Below are 23,314 nucleotides of genomic sequence, written 5' to 3'. Positions count from 1 at the left end.
AGCCACATATATCTTTGCGCTTCTGCACTGCAGCGCACATACAGCATAAACATAAACCAGCTCCTCTTCTCCCCGGCGGGGCTGTCCCATTTCGGGAAGGTGTCGAACGAAAAGTAACGCTCCCTCCTACCGGTTCGCTCCCAGAAACGTTTAAGCCAAAGATTTAAACACCGTCAACCCCCGTCACAGGCGAGCGTGTGCCATACAGGAAAGAAAACCCCAACCCTGCCAACCCACAGCAGCCTGTGCAAGGCCCGTCGTGTGCGTGTGGCGGGATCATAATAGTTGCGCCCCGCTCTTTATTGCGCCAATCGTTTGTGTGCCAAGTCGTGTTTAGAGTTAATAGTCAATTGCGCTCGTGCCAAAATGTTGAGACGGGCGAAAAGAAACGGCCAACAAAAACAACAACAAAAAAACACTGCAAAGCGATAAACTGCGAGCGGGACAGTATCTAGTTTCACGCCTTGTAGTGGGCAGCATTAGTAAGCGAGGGTAATAGGAAGCATGGAACATGGGGTTTATGCAATAAGATATTGTTCCCACCGGCACACAGGAGCGAAATTAATGTCCGTGTCACAACATCAAAGGGTGTGTGTGTGTGTGTGTGTGTGTGTGTTTGTAACTGTCTTCGGCTGTCTGGTTAACTTCTTGGCCTCAATTTATGGCGCGAAGATGCAGCACAACCGGGAGGCGCACCCCTTATCACTATGCGGCCATTTATCACACACTTGAACGAGGGCAACGTTTAAGATTATGTTTAAGGCAACTCAACAAGAATACGTTTAGCATGCTTACCCCCACCGGCGGCGTGTGATGCGTCTTTGGCATGCATCGGTAGTATATTTTCGTGCTTAGAAGCACCGAACCAAAAACCAAACCCACCGAAATATGCATTCCATTTCATTCGGGACGGATCCAACAGTATGATCCAGAAGTGCAGGCAGAGACCATGCACTACTAGATAACGTGCTCTGACTCAACAGAGACCCCCAACCTGCTGCAACCGGGAAGGTATCCCCCGGTGGAATCCGCAGTTACATGCGAGGAAAAATACAATTGTACAAACAGATTGCATGTCAGGATGGTATTAGAAGTACTAACCACTTTTTCAAAAACCCGCCCAGCCCACCAAACCTACCACCTCCTTCCCAGAAAAGCGGCCAATCACACACAAACGCTTCGTACACTCTGTTGAAGCACTTTCAATTAATAACTGTTCCGCCCCGGACAGAAAAAGATACCACATACGTACACGTTTCCACACCAGGGACGTGTATAAGGGCGTTTTATACCCCTAGTAGAAGCTTTAAAAGCAATGAGAACACGCCGCTGGTGGTCACCGGAAGAAATACAAACTGCTAAACGAAAGTGTATCTAGAATCTGACCGGATGATATCGGGCGGGTGTGAGAAAGTTCCGCACGGACGATGTCGACCTCTGCTAACCCGGGGGGAGCCGTTGCCAGCACAGCTAGAGCTAGAGGGCGAGCTGCTGCACGCGACTGGCCATATTTCGTGTTGCGATAATAAACAGCTTCGAGGCCGGAAGTGCCCACTTGCCACACGCTAGAAAATTGAGCCCGATTCTTTCTCCTTCCTGCTTTCTTAGCCCTATTCTTTCTTTCTTTTTCTGTAAAACCTGTATTGGTAGTTTTCCCCGTGCAAGGACCTAGGGAGCAGTAGTGTAGTGTAGTACCTTTGGAACATTAGCTTCTTCGCGAACGCGTACAGCTCGAGGTCGAGCGCGTTCAGCTGGTCGATGCGGGCGCGCTGGGCCGGCGTCAGGCTGTTCATCGTCACCGTCGACACGGTGGTGTTGTGCTGCTCGAACGGTATCGCGAACCGCAGGTTGAACGTCTCCTCGAAAATGTACTGCGAGATCTTCTGGTACTCGGTCAGACCGAAGTAGGACATGGCCGCTAGGTTGCGCTTGGCGCTGGCCAGCATGATGCGGTCCCGTTCGGCCGTCGGCATGTACGTCTTGTTGTAGCACCCGACCAGCGCCAGGTCGGCAAGCATGCGCGTCTGCCGGTTGGCGGCCAGATTGCTTTCGCACCCGGCGAACTCGTCCAGCGCCACACCGTTCCAGTTGGCACCTGTGAATAGAAGAAAAAAAAGAGACAGAGAGACAGAACGATTAGACAACAGGACAGGTAAAAACAAATCGACAAACACAAACTTATTTACTAATACTTCAGTAACGTTACTAGTGCTTCAAACGCCGCGTCACGACTGAGGGACGCGTCGTGATCAAATTTTCTCACAAGTTTCATACCATTACACCATTCATTTGCACTGCATAATTTGAGCATCGAAAGGCCATCGAAATCGTCTTGCGGACACCTGACCGGGGTGTGTATTTTGTATAAACAAGTGGTTGATACCTTTCCCACCTTCTGGGAAGGACACGAATCTGAGCAAACAAGCAGCGAGGTTATAGCCAAACAACTTTGCCCCAACGCCGACGGAACCGACCGAGGCCAAAGAAGCCTGTGAGGTATGTTGTTGTTCAACAGTCGTAAGCCATGTTGTATGGCCAAAACATACAATTTCTTTAAGTACTTTTCTATTTTAACTGCAAGAGTCGGTTTGTTGAGATAGCTGTTTCCGAAATCAAACATCAGGTTTCGGCGTGAAACCAACTGTCAGCCACATGAGAGTCTTTCGCGTGTCTTCTTCGGTAACCCAACAATGCATTGGGGAAAGTAAATAAAGCATTAAAAACCTTCTTCTCGCCATAAGCTCGTCGTCTGCATTCAACTGAATACATAAAAGACAATCGACGACAATGAGAGTGTCCCCGGTGATATTTCGTTTTATGATTAGCGTAAAATCAAGCAATCAATCGCGTTCGCTGTCGCCACCACCGGCCCGGCCCCACTTTTACAGCCACCGAAAAACGGATCTGACAATTGAATTTGTTAACACCAAAGGTGGCATAAAAAGAGGCCGCTTCTCCCCTCCCACGTACACGGGGGGAGAGTGTGTTTCAATTCGAACAAATTAATGCTGATTCGATTCAATTACGGTGAAATGAATGCGGGAGAGGGCTACAATCTCTGGCGCTTGATTGACATGTTCCAATCCCAGCCCAGAATGGATGTTGTTCCCGTAGCGTATGTGTTTGTTGCCTGCCGAGTGAATTGCGTGATTGCCTTCTGCGGGGACCTGTGCGCCTGTGCTTGGCAAGCTCTTTTCGCAAGCACCATGAATTAATGAGCTACTGAGGGCCGCCCCGTAACAACAATCCGGACTCAACATCCAAAGGCGAGCGCATCCTCACACAACACACACCCGATGGAGATAAGGGTTAAATTTAATTACAAGTGATGGTTAGCAGATAACTAAGCACACTCATCGTGCACTAAAGCCACACAGAGACACCCGTCAAAGACAGAGCGCGCGCGCGCGGTGTGTTTACACAATCTTTCCCATCGAGTGATTGGCAATTCTATCAAACGTTGAGTAATTGCGCGATCTATTCGGAGAGGTCGCAATGCATCTCGCTCTACTCTGGTGACGACACGCCAGCGTCGACCGTCGATCGAACAAGTCACAGGTCGTCCATGACCCGTGAGGAGATAGAGTACGATAGGGTGTAGAATGTCGTTGCCGTTTGTTACCATTCCAGGGACGGTTGATTGCACAGATCAATTCCAGGATCGCAATCACTCAGTCATAATGGTTCTTTCTTGCTTAGCATTTCACTACCAGGCTTCGGTGCACACGCTTACAGCTCGTGCTGTACGTGCAGTATGACGCATTTAAATAGAGCAAAGCCCCATCATCATCAAGCGACAACCTCTTTCCAATAAAGAACGGAACGTTGTTTATGCTGATGTCTCTTTTGGAGCCGTCACAGCCGTCGTCGTTTTGTATACAGGTTATTGTTTGGTGCGTAATGGCATCTCCGTAAGCATTAAATTGCAACAATATGAACGTCATTCCAGGCATCCTTGCTTTTTTTCTCTGTTCATAATCTCCCACGCCGAAGAAGAACGCTCTACAGCCATCGAAAACATCGCATCGAAAGCCCCCCAACCTGACCTGAGCCAGCAGCGACTTCGGGGAGCCATTTCTTGAGCATTTGCCCGAATACAACTCTTCTCGCAGAATGTTGTCTCGCGGGTCAAACGGCATTTTGGAATCGCCTGAATCGCCAGAGTTCGAAAGTCAACCGGCGGGGAATATTGGTAGCGGCGGGAGACACACAGTGGTGTTTTTGGACGACCCCGGGGGTGCCGCCGGTCGTTTTCGCTCGCTGTAGTCGGTATGCAAATTTACAATCGCGCATATTACTTTTCGCCACGTGGCGGAGCAGCAGTAGCAGCGAACAGAGCAGCAGCATCAATAAAAAGGGGCAACCAAGCAGATCTCGATCCCTAAAGCCCGCCGTGTACCCAAAACCCAGACTGCCAGCGGCTGGCGGCGAAAAGCTTCATGGCTTCACGGTGTTAGCTTCATTTTGTATATCATAAGGCCAAACCCCCAACACTCCCATGGTACTCTCCCGCCATCCCTTTTGTTAGATGTGAGCTGCCGCTATGCTTGTTTTGCTAGCATTTATTTTCTTCGTAGACGACACGGTTCGCCACCATATGCGGCGGTCCCTCCAATTTCCAGGCGAGATAACACCCCCCCCCCCCCCCTGCACTCCTGTTGGGAAGCATCAAAGCGTGTAGAAAAACAATTATATTCGTGAGCAGCAGGTTTCGAGCGCGTTGGGGAATTTCGAGCGCTTCTGCAGACTAGGACACTTCGAAGCGCAGAGAAGCGCCTCAGCCATCCGGCCTCCTGGGTCTGCCCTTCTCCGATGTGCGGAGGAGGTTCGTCAAGTCGCATCAACTTTTTCCTACAAACGAAATAATGAATGTGAAATACGAGAAGGAAATGGAAATTACATGAAACTTTTCGTCTTCCCACAAGGTGCCACCGCCGACCGACCACTGGCGTGTCCCCCGTCGTTTGGGGGCGAAGTAAGCAATTCTTCTTCAGAAAAACGCTTCGATGCTTCGCTTTCCCAAGGACCGTTGGGAGTGCGGTACAAAACGAGCACATTCAAGGACATAAAAAAGCGTCGACCTCTCTTTTTCTCTCTCTTCCTGCTCTAGGAAAAGGACGTGTCTTTAAGGAAAACCGTACACGGGAAACTAAAAGTGGTCGAAAACAGTGCACTGGAACAGAAAAATAAACTCCCAACGTGGTCATTCCAGCGTGCCTAAGTACACACCGCCACCAGCAGAAGCCATTCCTTCACTGGATCTACTCATCCGGACTCAAGGGGCCATCTCATCCTCAGTTCCCTGGCGCTCAATGACGAACAGGTTGCTGTTATTATTGCTGCTGCTGTTATTGATGTAACGAGGCATTTGGACGGTTTCCCGAATTGGTCACGCGTTTCGGGGACAACAATAATCGGAGGTCGTTTTTCGTCTACACAATGAAGGCATCTTACATTTCACCCAACCGTTGACAGAAAGTTCAAGCGAGCCGGAAATACAACGCCTGAGCAAGGCCGCATCCGTCGCCGCAGACGCCGTTCAAAAGCTAACGCGCCAAAACCCCCTCCCGGAATGGAAAGAAGAGCTTTTGTCAAACAAAAGATTACAACTCAAACAAAGTATATCCCTGCGGAGATTGTACGAAATTTTACAGCAGCAGGATCAGCAGTAGACACACTTGCGAAATGGAAGTCTTGTAATACGTCCTCTTAGTGCCCTGGCAGCAGCCCGCCCTTGGATGTCTGGGTCGTCGATCGATCGTTGGAAATGAAAACGGGCTCCCGGTAGAATGGTTAACGAATACACAATTGTTTAAGAACGAATTTCCTTCACATTGTAACATTTTTAACACACACACGCGCGCGCGCTCAAGGAGCGAAAGGGAAGAACATGTACGTTTTCCACTTTCATTTTCCAGGTCACCGCGTGGTTCGTTAGCGTGCCTTCCCCTCTACCCGCGCACGTTAAGAAGAGAATTTCATGAATGTGTGAGGAGGCTCTTTAAATCAAAATCCCAATTTCCCATTTCTTTTCCGGACGTAATGTGCGCCATGTGCGATACACCCTGGAAAGGGAGAGTGTGGGGAGCAGCAGCCGGGACGACGACATCATCATTTGTGGAAGACGTAGACGTCGGCACACATACACACTCAGGCACACCTTTGGATCGAGTCGAGTTCAACCGAAAGCATTACTTACTTTCAAAATAGAAGCGCCAAAAAGAAAATCCCCAATCCCGGAAGGCTGCAAATGAGAAAGGAAAAGGACAAAAACGGCGGCTTTGGCTTCCGGATACACTAAGCAGGAAAGAGTGCACACACACACACGTGGCCACCGCCACATCAAAACGTGTTCGGTCGGTGTGCACCATTCCATTCCTCCCTCCCTCTCAGCCAGTGCGATTATTTTCTTATGAAAATAGATGCATGTTAGGGAAGATTAAAAACTTGGCCATGAATTATTCATTCCGGCCATATCCCTTTGGAGACGCAAAAGACGCCGGCGGTTCGGACTTTTTCCTTCAGCTGTTCTTACACTTTTTCGCTCGTTAGTTCGTTCCTGTTCCTGTAGACGGGGCAGCGTGTCTGAAAAAGCGGCGCGAGTCCACAAACGATTGCTAACATGAAAACCGAATCGACATTCTACTACTACTACTGCTACTACCTACTACACCTCCTTTTTCCGTCTGCCTTACATTTGACAACTTTAACCATCATCAGTAGGCATCATCATCGAATCAGCGATCGTTTGCGTTCATTGGAAGCTTTTACCTCCGCAGAATGGAATGTTAGAGTGCTGCGAATGTCCTGCCGCTCTTTCTCCTGTTGTTGATCATGTATATATACCCCGTGTTCGCCAACTCTACTACCGGGTGTTGGGGAAACAAGTAGAAGCTTCCCTTTTTCCAGCATTTGCACAAAGAAGAACAGAGAAAAAACAACGTACAATTTCTGCAAAACACACGATAAGCAATATGAAAGGGATATTCATTTTACATTTCTATCGCGCAAGCACGCCCCCAGAATGGAGTGATGGGGGCAAAAAGGAACCCCCCGTCCTTGGATGTACGCACACTGTACCCACTCGGGAGACACAAGCCCACAAACGAGATACCACGCGCGAGACATAACCACACCGATGATTTGCAAATACATATCTGCCACAATATCCTGCAAACGGAAAGATGATGATTTGTGGGAAATTTGCAACGAAAACACGCTTCTTCAAAGAAGTGTACGCGCGCAATGGTAGTGTTTTGTGGCGGAGCGATGGATGGATGGAAGCAAGTTTTCCTCCAATTAAAAATAATGAGCAACGGTGTCGAATCGCTAATACGGGAAAGAGATTGTTTTTCCATCTGACGGTGTATCCAGTAGAAAGAAGCATTTCGCCCTTAACTTTATTTGTCCCGACAAAGTTACGTTTTCCATTCACTGAACGAGGTGAACGAGGACATATTTTTACGCTCTGGCTCTGGAAATTCCTTATGCTTATTGTGACATATTGGCTGGGGTTATGCTTTCGGTTTGATTTTCGAAACGCAGACAAGCGCACCGACACGCTGGCAGGCAATCGCTTAAGATTATGATCCCTTGAAATTGATTTCATTACGCTCGACAAATCTCGGCCCGAAAACCAAAGACCAAACGACGCCTAAAGGGGCGGTCAGCTTCTTGATTTGTTCGCAGCTAATCCGTCTAATCCGCCCTGAAACTAGGTTCGAGCCCATTTGTAGGATTTACCGAATTATCATCCGCCATCATCACTCGGAATTGGAACTATTTGTGAATGATGGTGATGATGATATCGTTTCATACTTTGGGGTAATAAGCCGATCACAGTGAAGGCTCGTGTCACATTATCAATGAATAATTATGTTGTAAGCGATTTATAGATACAATCTGGAGACGGTTTGCAATCCTTTTTCGTTCCTAAAGAACATTATTCTGTTTATTTGGTTTTCTCTCTAGCGATAGTATTGCGATAGCGATAGTTTAAGCATTATAGAGGCAAATGTCATCTAGAAGCCAAAATTGCTTTTTTTTAATAAATATTATTTTCCAACGAATAATTTTATCATTTTTGGACCTCATCGCTGCTGCATAACATCTCAACTTGAAACTCGATTCCTAATCATAATCTTATCTTCATGCAGAATAGTGTTCGAGCAGCACCACAAGAACGGCCATGGCGACAGTCCGATCCCCATTCTGCATCGGTGCAAGCGCACACAAGAGATGGCGACAAGAAGATGGTACGTACTACCACCCTTCAGATAACCCCAATTGCCGGCCCTTATAAAATTGTGCCATGCTGTCCAGTTGGTGAATAAATTTATGTCCTGCGATTCCTCGCAGTGTCCCTGCGCTTCGCTGTGCCCAACTACGTCCAAACAGAGACTCCAACACAAAAGGTTACACACGGGTGCGCGCACATTCGTATTATTTTATGTGCCTCTGACGGGCGCGATGGTGTAAATTTGGTGTGTTTCCTGCGAGATGCGAGCAATATAAAACGAGCTTGGGGTGGTGGTGGTGGGCGCACAACAGCAATCCTTTTTCGAAAACCGCAATGATTTCGGTTTTTATTTCCATCGTTCAATCGGACGATTTCGGTTGCGGGGATGCGGGGTGGATGATAAGATAGCATAAAACCCGATACCGGTGCTAGAATTGGAGCTACGGGGTTTTGATAGCAAGGGGACACATACACACACACACACGGTTTGGGGATGAGGGTTTGTGCCACACTTGCGTGTAGAACGTTCGTGACGATAGGAGAGAAAGCAATTTCGTATTCAGCACCCTCCTTCTGGGGGGGCTCTCTGGAAAACCCGGAAAAGGAAAGACGCTCGAGCGTACACGAAGCGGACACGCACACACATATACATTTTAGCACGTTGCATGTTCTACGACCGGAAGAATCGTCACTAGTGCGCGCTAAAAGATTTTTCGAGTACAGCCGCTTAACCTGTGTGCCATCTTGAGGGCGGCATTTGACATTTTACTCTGTGATTTCGGTCGGGGTTTCGGGGAGATTCTTTTTGCCGTTTCGAAACCTCACTTCGAAAGGTCAGATTTCAGCAGGGGAGACATGACTTGTGGAAGGGTTCAACCATAACCAGATAACCAGCGTATATTCCTTTTTTTGTTTGGCTGCTTGGCATAGAATAGAATGGAATATTTTGGAACTTTCCCTCTGGCAGGATGCAACACAGAAAATAAATCGCTCTGTAATACCAACCCCCCCATTGCAATAACACAATCTAAAGAATGTAAAATCATAGTTCAAGTAGCTGTCCTTTCCACAAGAACTTATTGTAGGTTCTTGTATCTCAACAATGAAATCGAAACCGAGACGACGATCACATCAAACAGCAGAGCAAATGTCTGCTTCTAGATTTTGGTAGCAAAATGCAGCATTTTTTTCCCCTCATAACATAAAATAATGCCAATAAAAAGTGGGGGGATTGGGCAGAGCGTAAAGACACACTTGAACAAGAACCGAACGACGACGCACGAGAAGAAATGTCCTTCCGAGAACAAACGGGAGCTCTGCTGGCCAGAAGAGCACTCAAGAGTACCGAACTCTGTGCGCGCCCGGCAATAGAAATATCAAACCCCGTTCATTCTAGCAACTGGGGTGCGAGGGGGGAGAGAGAAACGGAGTGAGAGACAAGCTCTAACTGCTTCAAGAACTGATCGAAACGTGTTAGGGGGTGAGGATTAAAGGATAGCTGGGGCTAGGAGAAAGGATCGCCATTTTCGCTATTCATCCATTTCAGTTCCAAGAGCAGAATAAACGAAATCAACCTCATCTGAAGGATGGCTCTTAGGGTGTGTATGTGTGTGTCCAGTAAGATGTGGATGGGGGTGGCGAGGGCGAATCCTCTTGGGTGTACTTTTATCCTCACACACCCTCCCCGTTTGGTTGTCCCTCGAACTGATGTTGGAAGGATCGTGGATGTCTATATGGTTAGCTTTTCTTCATTTGGAACACTGCACACACACACGCAAAGAAGAGAGCTGCTTTTCGCATGATCTGAACATATAAATCTTTTAACTTGTGCTTACTGTGCGCTGTTCAGTGGTTCCGTTGAGTGGTGAACATTGGAAGAGAGAAGGCGGAAGAGAAGTTCGAACTCTCAACTGTTCCATAACTGAATATCTTTATATTTTTATCAAATCCGTTGAGATTTTACATCGGAGGAGTGAGGATAAAAGAGAAAACTTCCAAACGAAACATCCAATTTCTTAAAAAAATATATGTCTGCATATATTTCGAGACGTAAGCTTGGACCTGATGAGCAAAAAGAAAGGCGGGACAGTCCAAAGTTTTTGAAAGTCCATGGATTGCGCATAAGCTTTCTACAGGACTTTGAAGCAACATGGTTTTTAAACCAACCAAAGCCAACTCGTTTGGTGGTACAGTCGTCAACTCGTACGGCTTAACAACATGCCCGTCATGGGTTCAAATCCCGAATGGATGGTAGAAACTTGATTCTCCTGTTCTCCTGTTCTACAGATTATTGTTCCGGAAGAAGAAGAAGAAGAAGAAAGCCAACTCGTAATTCAGAGTTCTTCTTGCATAGCTTGAACAAAACAATTGAACAATAATATGAATAAAATTAAACCGTTATTGTAATTGAAAGCGAAGGACACGGCCGACAAAGACATTAACTATAACGACTTCCATCCAACGTCCCACCCACGTGCAATGTTGTGGTGCTTCAAGCGTATTATTAAAATCCACCGGATACACACATAACAACATCGGCGCCGCAGACACATCGGATGGGTACGGGGTAAGGTGTAGACAGAAGCTCTCCAGCCTTTGTTGGAGAACAACTTCCATACCCTATGGACCGTGGTTTCCCGAACTGACCCAAACGGTTTCAATTGTTTCCCAATTTTTTTCCCCCCATATCCTCTTCACAGACACAGTCGTACTACTACACACACACTTTTTTCGTGGAGCACTCTCAATTGTTGTATTGAAATTTGTCCGCTTCCGGTTTCCGGTCTGGCGCAAATGGAAAAGGGAAAACGGAGGCGGTGAACAAAAAGCGAACCTCATCACGTAGAGGTCAAAGCTTCCAAAGCTTCCTTCAATGCAGCAGGGCAGGCAGGACACAATTTGATGGAATTAAACGAATTGCCATTTTCCGGAGCGCTTTTGCGCTGCTAGCGACTGGACCCTCGACCGGAATTTGGACCGGATGCGGCTAAACTCCAAAGTCCCGGTGGTCTCCTATTCACTGATTTCTTTTCCCACAACACTTTGTGGACCCATCATCATTTCTACATCTCGATCTTGCCGCAAAAAAGGGTGCATTTGGAAAATGTCGAAGAAACCACCACCACCCACCTCCTCTTACTCTCTGTCTGTAGATATTCAGCCTGCCCTGTACTGTAAATATAGCTGATCTTCTCCTATTCAAATTTGCCACGAGAACTAGAAGGAAAGAAAACGGAATCCAACAATCCCTCTAACCCATTCGGCACGAAGATCCTCCAACCAACTCTCTCTCGAAAAACTCAATTCCATTTCGCAGATCGCTTCCGGTGACAAACTGGGCCAAAAGATTTCTTTGCCTTGGTTTTCATGAAGAAGAAAAAAAAACAACGACAAAAAACGCTCCCAGAAAACCTTTTCAATACGGAAAAGTAAAAGTATAATAAGGGAGCACCACACAAAACTGTTTTCCGTTATTTTTTTTGTTGCTTCTTCCTCGTTTGCGCTTATGCTTTTCCCCATAGACGACCGCGCATTACGTTCATCAGAGCCAATGGCAGTAATAAAAGCTGAAAGCTACCTGATCCGAAATGCTTTCCCGTGCTAAATCCGGAAAAGGATCTTTACGAGCAGCGGAAATTCAAATTATCTTATCTTACCCTGCCTTAAATGATTAATCTTTTCTTTTTTCTTCAATCAAACTAACTCTTCGCTTGGATTCTCCCTATTTCCCCGCTCTTCACAAGCTGCTGCTCCATTACTGAAGAATCGTTAGCTTCAACATTGACATCAAACCCCCTATACCATCACCATTACACATTGATCAATATTCTTGAACTCGTCCGTGGCATCATTCCGCATCAATGCACGACAAAATTGCTCGAAAAGGAATGTCCGGGAAATCCGGGAAAAAGGGGCAGGCAAAAAAAAAAGCGGGAAGCTTTTTAAAATTGGACGGATCTAAAGCAACAAACTGACAATTTAACAGCACAATGTGTACGAGAGAGCTCTGCTGACTGGTTGGTTATGCAATGTTATACCCCCGCGGTTCTGTTCGTTTGTAACTTGCAAGCGACACCGTCGTCCAGGGTCGAGTTAATCGTTCTGACAGAACGTGTTTGGTGCAATGGACATAGAGAATGGCGAAAGAAAACGATTAAAACAAACCCCAGAAAGCAAATTGATGCCAATAGTTGACTATTTTTAATCTATAGAAAAAAAACATTCTACCTGGCTTCGTTCAGACTTTTTCGAAAGGGAGAGCACAGCAAAATGAGGGAAACAATCCATCGCTTTTCCGAACCGAACGGGTGGAGAGGTGGGCTAACAAAGCCATATCTCGTAAACGAGGAAAAAAGTTTTACCCTCTTTCCCCCCTTTACTTTGGTTTGATGGGGGAGGTGAAGCAGAAGGCAGGGGCCAGAGCACAACTTGCCACCCAAGGTCGCGGCATTGTGGTGGTAAACTAGAACACGTCGTCGTTTCGTTTGGAAAAGCGTCCGATAAAGGGGAATCAAACAACTAGTTTTCCTGCTCCTGCTCTTTTTAGCCATTTACCTCTCCACCACTTTGCCACACCATATGCACTCACACACACACCGGTAGCTTTCCCGTGACGAAGTGCAAAAAGGTGAACACGCCACGCCGGCGCAACGGTTGAACTTCATTATCCTAACAAAAGAAAAACTTCAAACCAATATTTCTGCTCTATTTTTTGTGTGCGCGGGGACGACGACTTTACCGAAGCGTGAATAATCGGGAGTGTGATCGCGCGAACACGCGATTCCCTAGCTGCTGCATCCAGGAAATAAAAACCCTTCCTTCTCAGCAGCAGTGCCTTACACGCTGCTCTGCTCTGCTTGATTATGATGAAGGAGCACACCACCGTTGCCCCAATTCCCAGCGGGACAAAAACCCGGGCAAATGGAAAATTGTGAAGCAGAGATATAATAAACAGCATCGCAATACCACACGTGCGGGAGAAAGTTGTGTTGGCTTAGTTTGGGCCAGTGACGCAGGCCCGGGCGGAAACGTACAAACACGTGCAATGTGTTTTGTAGTCGCGAGCTGTTTTCCACGTGCTTTTGGAACAATGATTGAAAATGAGCAATGCTTTGGAAACCGATTGGAAAGGTGAAAATGAGATTTATGATTTATTGCGTTGGTGGGTGGGTGGTGGCGATGCTATTGCTGTGTGCTGTTCTTCAATACACCTTATACATTATGGAAGATTCTTGTTTTTTTTTCACACAAAACTTGAAATAAAACAAAATGATTTGAGTTTAACCGATACTGCTTTATCGTCCAACAGGCCCCAATCTGCTGCTTGCACAATACACAAATCATTCAAAGTCAGCAAACACACGGGGAACCACCACCATCACACCATCGTCATATTCATTTGATGTGCGAATAAAATGATTCAATATTTGAAATTCTCCGGCTTCTCGTTAATCAAACAGCATGAATGACGCCTGAATGAGTGGTGTGGTGTTGATTTAAAAACAAAACACAAAAAAATCAACAGCACTGCATACAAACTAAAACACTCGCTTGATTAAATGCAAACATTTCTTCTGAACGGCAATCCGTGCGTACCACCGGATGATCCTGTGGGCGCACAATGTTCAGTTTGTTTTTAATTCACTGAACACAATTTAACACGCTACACCCCACTTTATGATTAAGCGAAAAAGCAAGAAAGAATGAAAGTATGCAGCTGCATACAAACGCTGATAGGATTAATCGATCGATGTTATTCAATGCAGCTGCGGGAACTGAGATAGCATTGATCCCCCCCTCTGCCAGACGCAGCTGACTCATTCGCGCATAATTCAGAGTTGCAAACCGTCCACAGCTAATTTTGATGTTAAACACGTGCCCCGAAATGATTATTTCGTTTGAATTTTTGGGTTGGTTAATAAAACCGGCTGCTTGTTTGAAGCAACAGATGACAAACACACAAGGCCGTGTTTCGTCTTTTTTGTTTCATATCAAATTGCGTCCATCTTTTCTCTTCAACTCAAATCGCTCTTTGTTTGCTTCTCTGTCTATTTTCGGAATTAATGTTGCAACTCAGAACAATGCAAATCGCGAATCCCAATCCCAACTGCTGGCTGGGGCGTGTGGCCATGATTTGATCCTGTCACTAGAATTTTGATTGCCACACCAAACGCAAAATGCATCACAATGCAAGTCAGTCGTCGTTGGCTTTTCTCTCCCATCCTTTTCCTCGACAAGTATGGAATACTAATTACCCCAGCGCTACGGCAGCCCAAATCCATCCCAAATCTCAACATGGCGAACGTTTTTGCACATATTTAATCCAACCCTTTGTGCCATCCACACACGTACCTACTAGTGTAACAACTATTTTCCAGCTCATCCATTTGCGACACATCACAAATATCTCGCTCGCTCGGGCGACAAACGTGCCAAGAGTTTGGGCGTTAATGGACTCCGGGCCACGCACCAAACGACATTCTCCCGACTAAAAACCCACAAGCGCAGCAGCACACAATGGCATACACGCTCGATAAAACTATTTTTACAACACCCCTGCGCGGCGCATCGTGGCCCAGGGCTGGATTTACGCAGGAAATGGCCGGACCTCGTTCCGTTTCAATTACGGCGGTTTTCAAGCTTTACACGCTGCAAATTGTATCCCGAGGCACGTCCAGCGCTTCCCGCACATCCCGTCGTCGTGACTGCTCCGGGGAGGAGGTTGTTGTCGATGCGCAACAAATGATGATCCTTCGGCCATCAACGCCCTTCGCCAGCGACTGCCTGGCAGCTACACCAGACGACAGCCACAAACGGGCAAAACTCTTTTTCCCCCAAACTCAGTCACCCGTGTTTGTAGATTTAAACAGACAATTCCGTCCTTTCCTGCCTTCCTTAACTTCCCGTGGCCCGAACCACGGACCGAGCGCGCGAAGGACATACACGACACGGACCCAGCAGTCAGTCATGCGCCAGACGAGACAAGGGCGCCCCGTTCTCGGCGTGTTGAAAATTCACCCCACGTCCTTCTAATTACAATGCACGGCACGGCCACGATCCACAAACACAGTAGTAGTGGCGAATATGTTCGATGTGACTCCCGCCGGCCCCAACTGTGCGCTGTGAAGGGTTTCGTCTGCCGCACGACCGACAACCAGCGAGCAGCGGATGTACAAATTGTCGGAATGGATGGGTCGGGCCGTGTGTAGTGTGTTTGTCCCATCTGGAATGTCCTTGGCTGCATTACTATGCGAACCGGGAGAGCGACCGATCCGGGAGGGATGCAAACACGACACCACCACCCAGTTGGGCCGCATACGGCATCGGGAGAAGGAGGGCCTGACAAACAACAAGGCTTTACCCGGCGTCCAGCATGCAGCTTTAAGCTTTGCACCGATCGTACTGGCACGTTCCGAACGGCAAGGGAGGCAGGCAGCGAAAAGCGAGAAACAGTGCAAAAACATCCGGAAAAAGACTCCCGCCGCACACTCCCAAGTTGGATCAATGTATGTGTTGGAGCTAAAATGGTACAGAGAACATTAGCGACAGGGCCCCAACTGAAAGCTATATTAAAAACAAACCTTCTGAACTTCCCTCCTTGCCGGACACAATAATTTCACACACAAACACACACGCACACGCACTCACCATTATAGCAGGGCGGAAGCTCGTCGGGCGTTGCGTGCCGCCCCAGGCACCAGTGGCGAGCGTTTTTCCACGTGGCGCCACGCTGCACGTGCCGGAACTCGGACAGGTAGCGGGCGATCGGTTCGCGCAGCAGCGTGATGTAGAAGTAGCGCCGCTTGGCCGTTTCGCCCTCGTTCTTGTCCAGCTCCTGGTCGACGCAACCGGTCAGCTCGGTCCAGTCCGCGTGCAAACCACACTTCCAGCCGGTGGAGTACCGCGAAAACAGCCAATTTTCGTTCCGGTGCGGTCGGAAGCAGTAGCAGCGCTTCTTCTTCCGCTGGCAGGTACACGGGCGCTGGAAGTAAGAGAGAGATAAAATATTAATATGAATCGTCTTTACAATCTTGTTTACATGGGAAACTTCTATAAAGCATGATCAAATATTAAGATGAACCAATCCTAAACAGGAGTTTGTATTGAATTTTGTGGAATTCATAAATTCATATGATAGGGAATGATTTGTTCAACTGTTCCCTCCACCTCAGATGAATACATTTCTAAACAAAAACATGCATCCATCGCTAACGCCATCCATTAACCATCCCAGGGAAGGGAAAAACGGAAACTACATCTTCCAAACTTGTTAACATATCGTAAAGATCATCGCGATAAACCGGGGGTCCAGGGTAGAGAGCAAGAAAGGGAAGAAGCAACGAACAAATGCCACAACCATAACCGAAACGCAGCACAAAACACCCATAAAGCAATCCATCCCTCTCCGGATCGCCGGATGCGGTTGTCGATGGCGATAGAATTTGTTATCTTCGCCTGCACCGGCGGTTGGTTACCTCCTTTTGCCCCCACGAAGCATTGGGCTGCTGCATTGCAAACAAAAGATGCATGCTCGCTGTCCGACAAAAGAGACCCGAGAAAGCGAAACGAACACACGGCGGGTGTCTTTTGCAAATACTGCTGCCGCTGCTGCATTCATACACCCGGGGCTAAAAATAGAGTGAGTGAAAGATCGTCGTCGTCTGTACCAAAGTGCCTCGACGACGCCGAGACAGCGGCTGGAAGATACAACACCCTGATGTTGGGCATTTATTTACATTTTACCCTGCAAACCCAAGCACTGCTGCTGCTGCTGCCACCATATCTGTGCATCCCTGGTGCATCATCATAACCATATCTTGCCGAGAAAGGCCGCGACCGCGTTGGGCTTGCAGCAGCGGCAGCAGCGAGCGATCAAGACAACAGAGCACCGTCTGCGCTCCCGCGTTGTTTCGTTTCAAGGGGATCTTAAGTTTATTTAAATTCATTCATCTCCGTTCGGCCTTTTTCCACTGTACGCTCCCTTCTCCCACAGTGCGCCGCGCTTTTCGTGGGACGTGTCCGCGGACACAGACCAACAAATTTGAATTAACAATAAGTGCATAATTTCATTGCTTTATTGCGCAACCGCCGTTTCGGTTCGGTGTGATGGTGGTGTCCCTTCTTTCCTCGGTAGACACAGAACCCAGCTACCGACGACGCTACCGACCCAGTGCTGTTAGGAGTTTTTGAGAAAAGATTGTAGAAGATGTTTACGTATGTTTACGGGCACGATACGAATGGTGTGGAGGGTCTGTGAAGAAAAGGGAAACAATGCTTGGACAATGCTGCATCATAGAAAAAAGCGGATACATATTGAACGCATATTTATGACCAATTCTCGACTGCCCAACAGCAGTGGAGCACAGGAAACAGATTTTATGGAAAAGGATCGTTTATGATAGGAGCAATGAAAACAAACCATACACAACATACGGCAGGCAACAGCAGCACGCTTTCATTCAAGTGGGCATATCATAATGTTTATGCTTCATTGCACTATTTCTCGGTACGCATCTAAAACGCATATCCGCTTCTGGAAGCAGTGGAACGGCAAGAGCACATCAAACAAAACAAAACGGATCCAGCCTCCAGCCATATGTGTGGTGGTGGCGAGAGAACATTCTCTCCGCTTTCCATTACAAGCAAGACTGCACACACTTTACTGCTGTGGGGCTTTGTTTACGTCGCACAATTACGGGACCATCCTCCTCCCCCCCTTGACTGCAATTGCATTTCAAACCGTTCAAATGCCAAGCACCGAACGTTTAAATCATCATGTCAGAGATTTATCACAAACCAAATCCACCCGGGGTACACACATCATCCACTACACACTACCAGCCAGTCACCAGATAATGGTCAGACAGAGGAGAAGTGATTCGAGCAATGCACTGCCCCCGGTGGTGCACTGCATGAAGCAAAAGGGCGGCTGTGGTGGTGATGACCCCTTGGGTGCAATCATAAAATGCAAACAGAACCGCACACACACACACACACCCACAGTCAATGCACGGACCATTTGGCAAAGGGCAGCAGTTGCAATCGGCATTGGGTGGGCCCCCCTGGGTTTATGTTTTCTGCACCCCTTTCCCTGCACTTACGGCAACATTACGGCAACTCAACCGGTTCGGGGGTCAATGGTTCGTAACATACATACATATCCGGAGATAAGCGTCGTTCAGGCCGCTTGCTTCCTCTGCCCCGGTGGTGGTGGTGCCTGTGACCAGAACCTACCAGTACGCTACCGATATGGAATTAATATTCCGAAAAAGAAACATACATTAAAAATGACAACATCCGCCGCTTTCGTGCACCATCGGGTGGGCCACCGTGCACAGCCACCATTCAGTGAGAGCGGTCACGACACATAACGACGACGACGACGACGACGACGAGCATGACAACTGCTGAGCTGTGGTTGAGAAGGAAGCTGCTCGAAACGCTTGACAGTGCGTGCGCGAGCGTATGATGTGGTGTTCTCGGGTGCGCAACCGTTGCGCGTCAATCAAGGAAGATGTACCGATATCGCACACACGCGTAACCGCGTCATCACCAGAACCAGCCCAATGTTTGGATCGGCACATATGGCGGCTCCTCCACACCGTAGCTTTATCGAAAGGTGAAATCTTGCCCCTTGTCTGCCTCTGAGCGTTAACAAAAAAATGGTTCTGTTTATCGTCGCGGGATAGAAATTAGCTCTTCTAGATGCCGCGCTTTTGGCAAAAGGAAGAAACAGCCGGCACAAGATGACGCACACACAAAGAGCGCCTTCTCAGCCGGCCTTGAGATGCCGAGGGGAGATGAAGTTGTTTTGATAAAACTTCAAACCCTTGGCGCGGTTGCTTCCCGTTCTCAAGATTGAAATCTAAAATTTTGACTGAAACTACACACCGAAACTTCGTCCCCTGCTGGCCACCTTTGTGCGTGTGTATGTGTGTGTGTGTGTCTGTGGTGCTCCTTCGTCTCTCAAATCACGGGGCGGCTTAGTGGAGCATCGTGGGGGAATGATATGCTGCTGCCTTTTCAGCTGCCGAGCAAACACACGAAGCAAAGTTAATTTAGATTGACTTGATTTTTCAGCCATGGTGAGGGGGGAGTACCGGCAGATACAGCAGCAAGCGGAAGAACTTTCTTCATTCCAACTCCAAACAAAAACACGCAAGAATAAACGATGTTCTCGCCCCGTGCTCACCCCCGGCCTCGAGAAAATCCGGAAAGAAACAGGTTGACAAGCTTTATCGGAATTATCGTTAGGCTTAAACGAGGCGGCGGCGGCAAGGCGAACTTGCTTCCCTGCTGGGACACCCTGCTGCGTATGTGTGTGTATATGACACACAAGCACAAGCACACACATACGAGATTCATCCATCGTTTTCTGCAACCGCAACCTCCTGCTGTGGTGAAACACGGCCAAAAACTTTGCTCCATATTGCTCGCCGCCCTCCCGAAAGTGTGCACACATCGTACAGGGCATCGTACAGGCAAACGGAAGTTTACAGTATAGTACGGGGAGAACGAAGAACCACGATCATCTCAGCACATTACCCTCCGGAGGCGACAAACAAACTTCCAATTTTCTTGGCTCAACTCACTCTAATCTGTTGTGTCACGCGCGATGAGTGAGCGAAACTTCACGGCAAACGATATGTTTAGAGGCTGCCACAACGTTGACGATGTGATGCGGTGTGTGTGTCTTGGAGTGAGTGTTCCGATCCAGCTTCTAGAACCTATCCGTCAACGAGATGCACCACGAGATGCACGTGTTTCGGACTACTCTGTTATTGGTTTTCTCGCGTAGAGTATTGCATCAAAAATAGAACAGATGAACAGATGATTTACGAAACATCGTCACGCTTTAGAGTGGCCGGGATCTAACACCTTTTTTCCCGGGCCCAACATATTTCAGCGTTGCGTATTGAAAGCATGTTCCATTTGCATGCTTTTCTCTTTAAACATTGTACAATGTAATACTATTTTTTTGAAAATATGTTCACGCTATCCCACAGTGGGCTACAATCGAAATCTAATTAAACAACACAAAGCGAGGTCTGTGCGCCACACACTGCCCCCAACGACAGCAGGGGGGCTCTTTTCGCTACAATCATCCTCACGGACACATGACTCCAACAGAAGAACATCCCCCCATGCACACCATGCATGTGTGCAACATAAAATCAATTAACAAGTTATGAAAATAGAACCGAAATTAGGTCAGCTATCCGGTGCTATTCACCTTGAAGGATATTTCGAGATATTATTTTTGGCCCAATACAAAGCCGAAATTGGTGTAGTCCTAGTAGTAGCAGTAGCAGTGATAGCTAATTGCAACCAACCAACCAACCAGTTCGGCTCAGCTGTGTGCGTTTTAATTATTCACTACACAGTACGGGTATGAGCTGTGGCGCTTTTTGTCCGTTTTTTTTTCCTAAAGGGAGAAGCAATATATAATCGCATTAAAATAACACCAACTAAAGCCGCCCTAAAAGTGCTACCGAAAAATAGTGCATTGTCATGTGTGTGTTTGTGCGAGAGGAAAGCCGGCGTATGATGATGAACACATTTCAGCGCACACCGTCACACATGAGGACGGAAAGGACGATAAGCGTAGATACGGCGACGATGGTGACGAGTATTTTAAGCATAAAAGCATCGCAATCGCGCGCCACCAGTCGGCTACAACTTGTCGGACATGCTAGGCGACATCGGTTAGAACAAGGATTTTCGGGGCTCAAAACAGCGCCATTTCATCATTGCCACCGAGCGGGTAGTAGGGAGGAACAGATATTGGATTCCGTTCCGGGCGGCTATCGCCATTTCACTGCCAGTGTGTGGTGTGGTGTACCGACGACGACGTCATGGCTTCCAATGAAGCGCGCGTTCCTGGTTTCATGGTACAGATTTTCAAACATCGAACTATTCCCAAAAATGTTGCTCTGTTAATAGACTCTCACGGTTGGAACCAAATGCCTCCTTTAACTCATCCCCCTCTTAATGCATTCCCAATGGGGGAGAACCGGCACTGTACCGGCCCCACCCGTCTATTTGAGGCATTTGCATCGAAACGTGATCGCGCTAGTAATTGCTGCTAGCTTGCACTAAAAATGATCGATTCGTTCGCCGTCCTCCTCATTCACCACCTCCTTCTTCTTCTTCTGCTACCAGTCAGTCTACCGGCAAGAATAATCGTCCGGCGTCGTCGGTATGCTGCTGCCAGCTCCATTCATGAACACAAAATTCAACTGTGCGCGCCATGTGCTCTCCTCCCCCTTTGCCGGCAGTTGTAGCGCCATATGCGCTGACTCGACTAGACGACCGACGACCGTAACAAAAAAATCTCCACTGCATTGCAAAACCGTCGAACCGGCTGGCTGGTTGTGTGGGCGAAACGTGCGCGTCTATGGTCCGCGGTCCTTCTCTCCCTTTCCTCCTGCGCAAAAAAAAACAGTTAACCGAACATGTTCTGTTCGCGCGATTCTATTCCGTCAACAGTTTTATGAGCCACTACACTACTACGACCGCGAGCACCATGCCGTCCATCCGTGCCGGGTGCTGTGGTGTGTGTGTTTGGAGTGCTTTTTCTCTCGCATTGAAACGACAACTGCCGCGCGGCGGGGCCACTCGGAACTGAACGGTGTGTTTGAAGCCGTCTTTCACGGGTCTTTACCCTCCCGAAAAAATCGAACCAAATTCCCAGGGACCGAGGAGTGGTAAGGAGCGGTGTGTATAAGTGATTTTGGCCATTTTTCATTCCGACTTGAAACCTAAAAAAAGGACACACGAGAAAAAGCAAAAATTGAATGTGAATGAAAATGGAAACGAAACGAGCGCAGCAGTGCACCGCCGTGGTCTCGCCGTCACTGTGCAAGATGTGATAGTTTTCAATTTAACCGTTAGTATCCCCCCCTTCTCCTCTCCCTCTCTCACTGTGGCGGCAAAGGATCGATGCAGCATGAGTTCTGTGTTTCCTTCGCAAAGGAACTTTGCCATTTCCATTTCCGTTTCAGTGACAGTTGATATATTTCGCATGCTTTCTGTACTGCAATCATTGAAAGAATTCCCTAATATTCCCATCAACACGATTCCCCCAAACCCGTGAGCCGCCGGCACAGAGACCCTGGCTACATATGCAACTTGTTGCAGGGGCAATGGGAAAAGTTTCCCCTTTTTACAGCGACCACCAACCACCGCCACCTCCAAAAGCGGACGAAGATCATTTGTGAGCTGTCAGCGAGTTCGTTGCGCTTCTGGAGGCCAAAAGCAGCAGCTCTACAACCGTTTGTAGATGCTAAAAAAGCGTATTTCAAAACCATTTTCAAGCTGCCACCACTTCCACACTGCCCCGTCCCGTAAGCCGGCGCGCGCGCTGAAGGTGCTAACAGTTTAATAATGTTTTATAGCCAAACTGCGCCAAGGGAGAAAGTGTTTATGTTTCACATTCTTACGATGTGGTGCGCATGGAAGAGGAGGAGGGAAAGGGGGGTGGAGGAAAGTAGCAGCAACAACACAATAAGAAAACGTTCCGCTGGAACGGAGTTGTGATGGTGGTGTTGTTGTGTGGTTCCGAAACTTCGCTGAAATGGAAATGCTGTAACAACACTCACACAGCATGGCGAAAAATGTGGAATTCGATTGAGCAGTCAGGGGCGCACACACACACACACACACACACACACATTCAAACACAAAACAAATACAATAAATGCGCCTTGCGAGAAATTCTTTTTGGTGGAGAATTTTCTTTCCATCACCACCCCAAGCCGGAACACAGTAGCAGAAGTCTGTCTTCCTTCCGCAGCACTGAAAGGTAGAGTGTTTTTTCTTCTTTTCAGTCGTCCGACGATTGAAATGTCTTGGCCAATCAATGACAGACCACCACCGTCACACAGTATGGGGCCCCACTTTTCCGCTTAACCATAAGAAGAAGTTCGATTCAGTGTCGGGTTTTACAATCACACGAGAGACATGGTGATGGAAAGATGTGGCCACAAAGACAATATGCTGCTTCCCTTTCCTGACGCCACTGAAATGGTGATGAAGACGATGCTTTTTCCACCAGCCGAGTAAAATCGTTTATTG

General features: G+C 47.7%; 1 protein-coding gene across 1 annotated transcript in view; it reads right to left on the bottom strand.

Moving 5' to 3' along the window:
* Positions 1-23,314, bottom strand: part of LOC1281734 (heparan-sulfate 6-O-sulfotransferase 1) — a 49,969-nt gene that overhangs the window by 14,102 nt on the left and 12,553 nt on the right. Inside the window, exons 3-4 of the mRNA XM_061663570.1 lie at positions 15,887-16,220; positions 1,696-2,095 (exon numbers count right to left, since the gene is read on the bottom strand). Of these exons, the coding sequence (XP_061519554.1) occupies positions 1,696-2,095; positions 15,887-16,220 (734 nt within the window). The remainder of the gene's footprint in view (positions 1-1,695; positions 2,096-15,886; positions 16,221-23,314) is intronic.

This window comes from Anopheles gambiae, chromosome 2 (genome assembly GCF_943734735.2).
Source record: "Anopheles gambiae chromosome 2, idAnoGambNW_F1_1, whole genome shotgun sequence".
NCBI classification, from domain to species: domain Eukaryota; kingdom Metazoa; phylum Arthropoda; class Insecta; order Diptera; family Culicidae; genus Anopheles; species Anopheles gambiae.
Note: the sequence above shows the minus strand (reverse complement) of the source record. Positions and strands in the feature narration are given on the sequence as shown.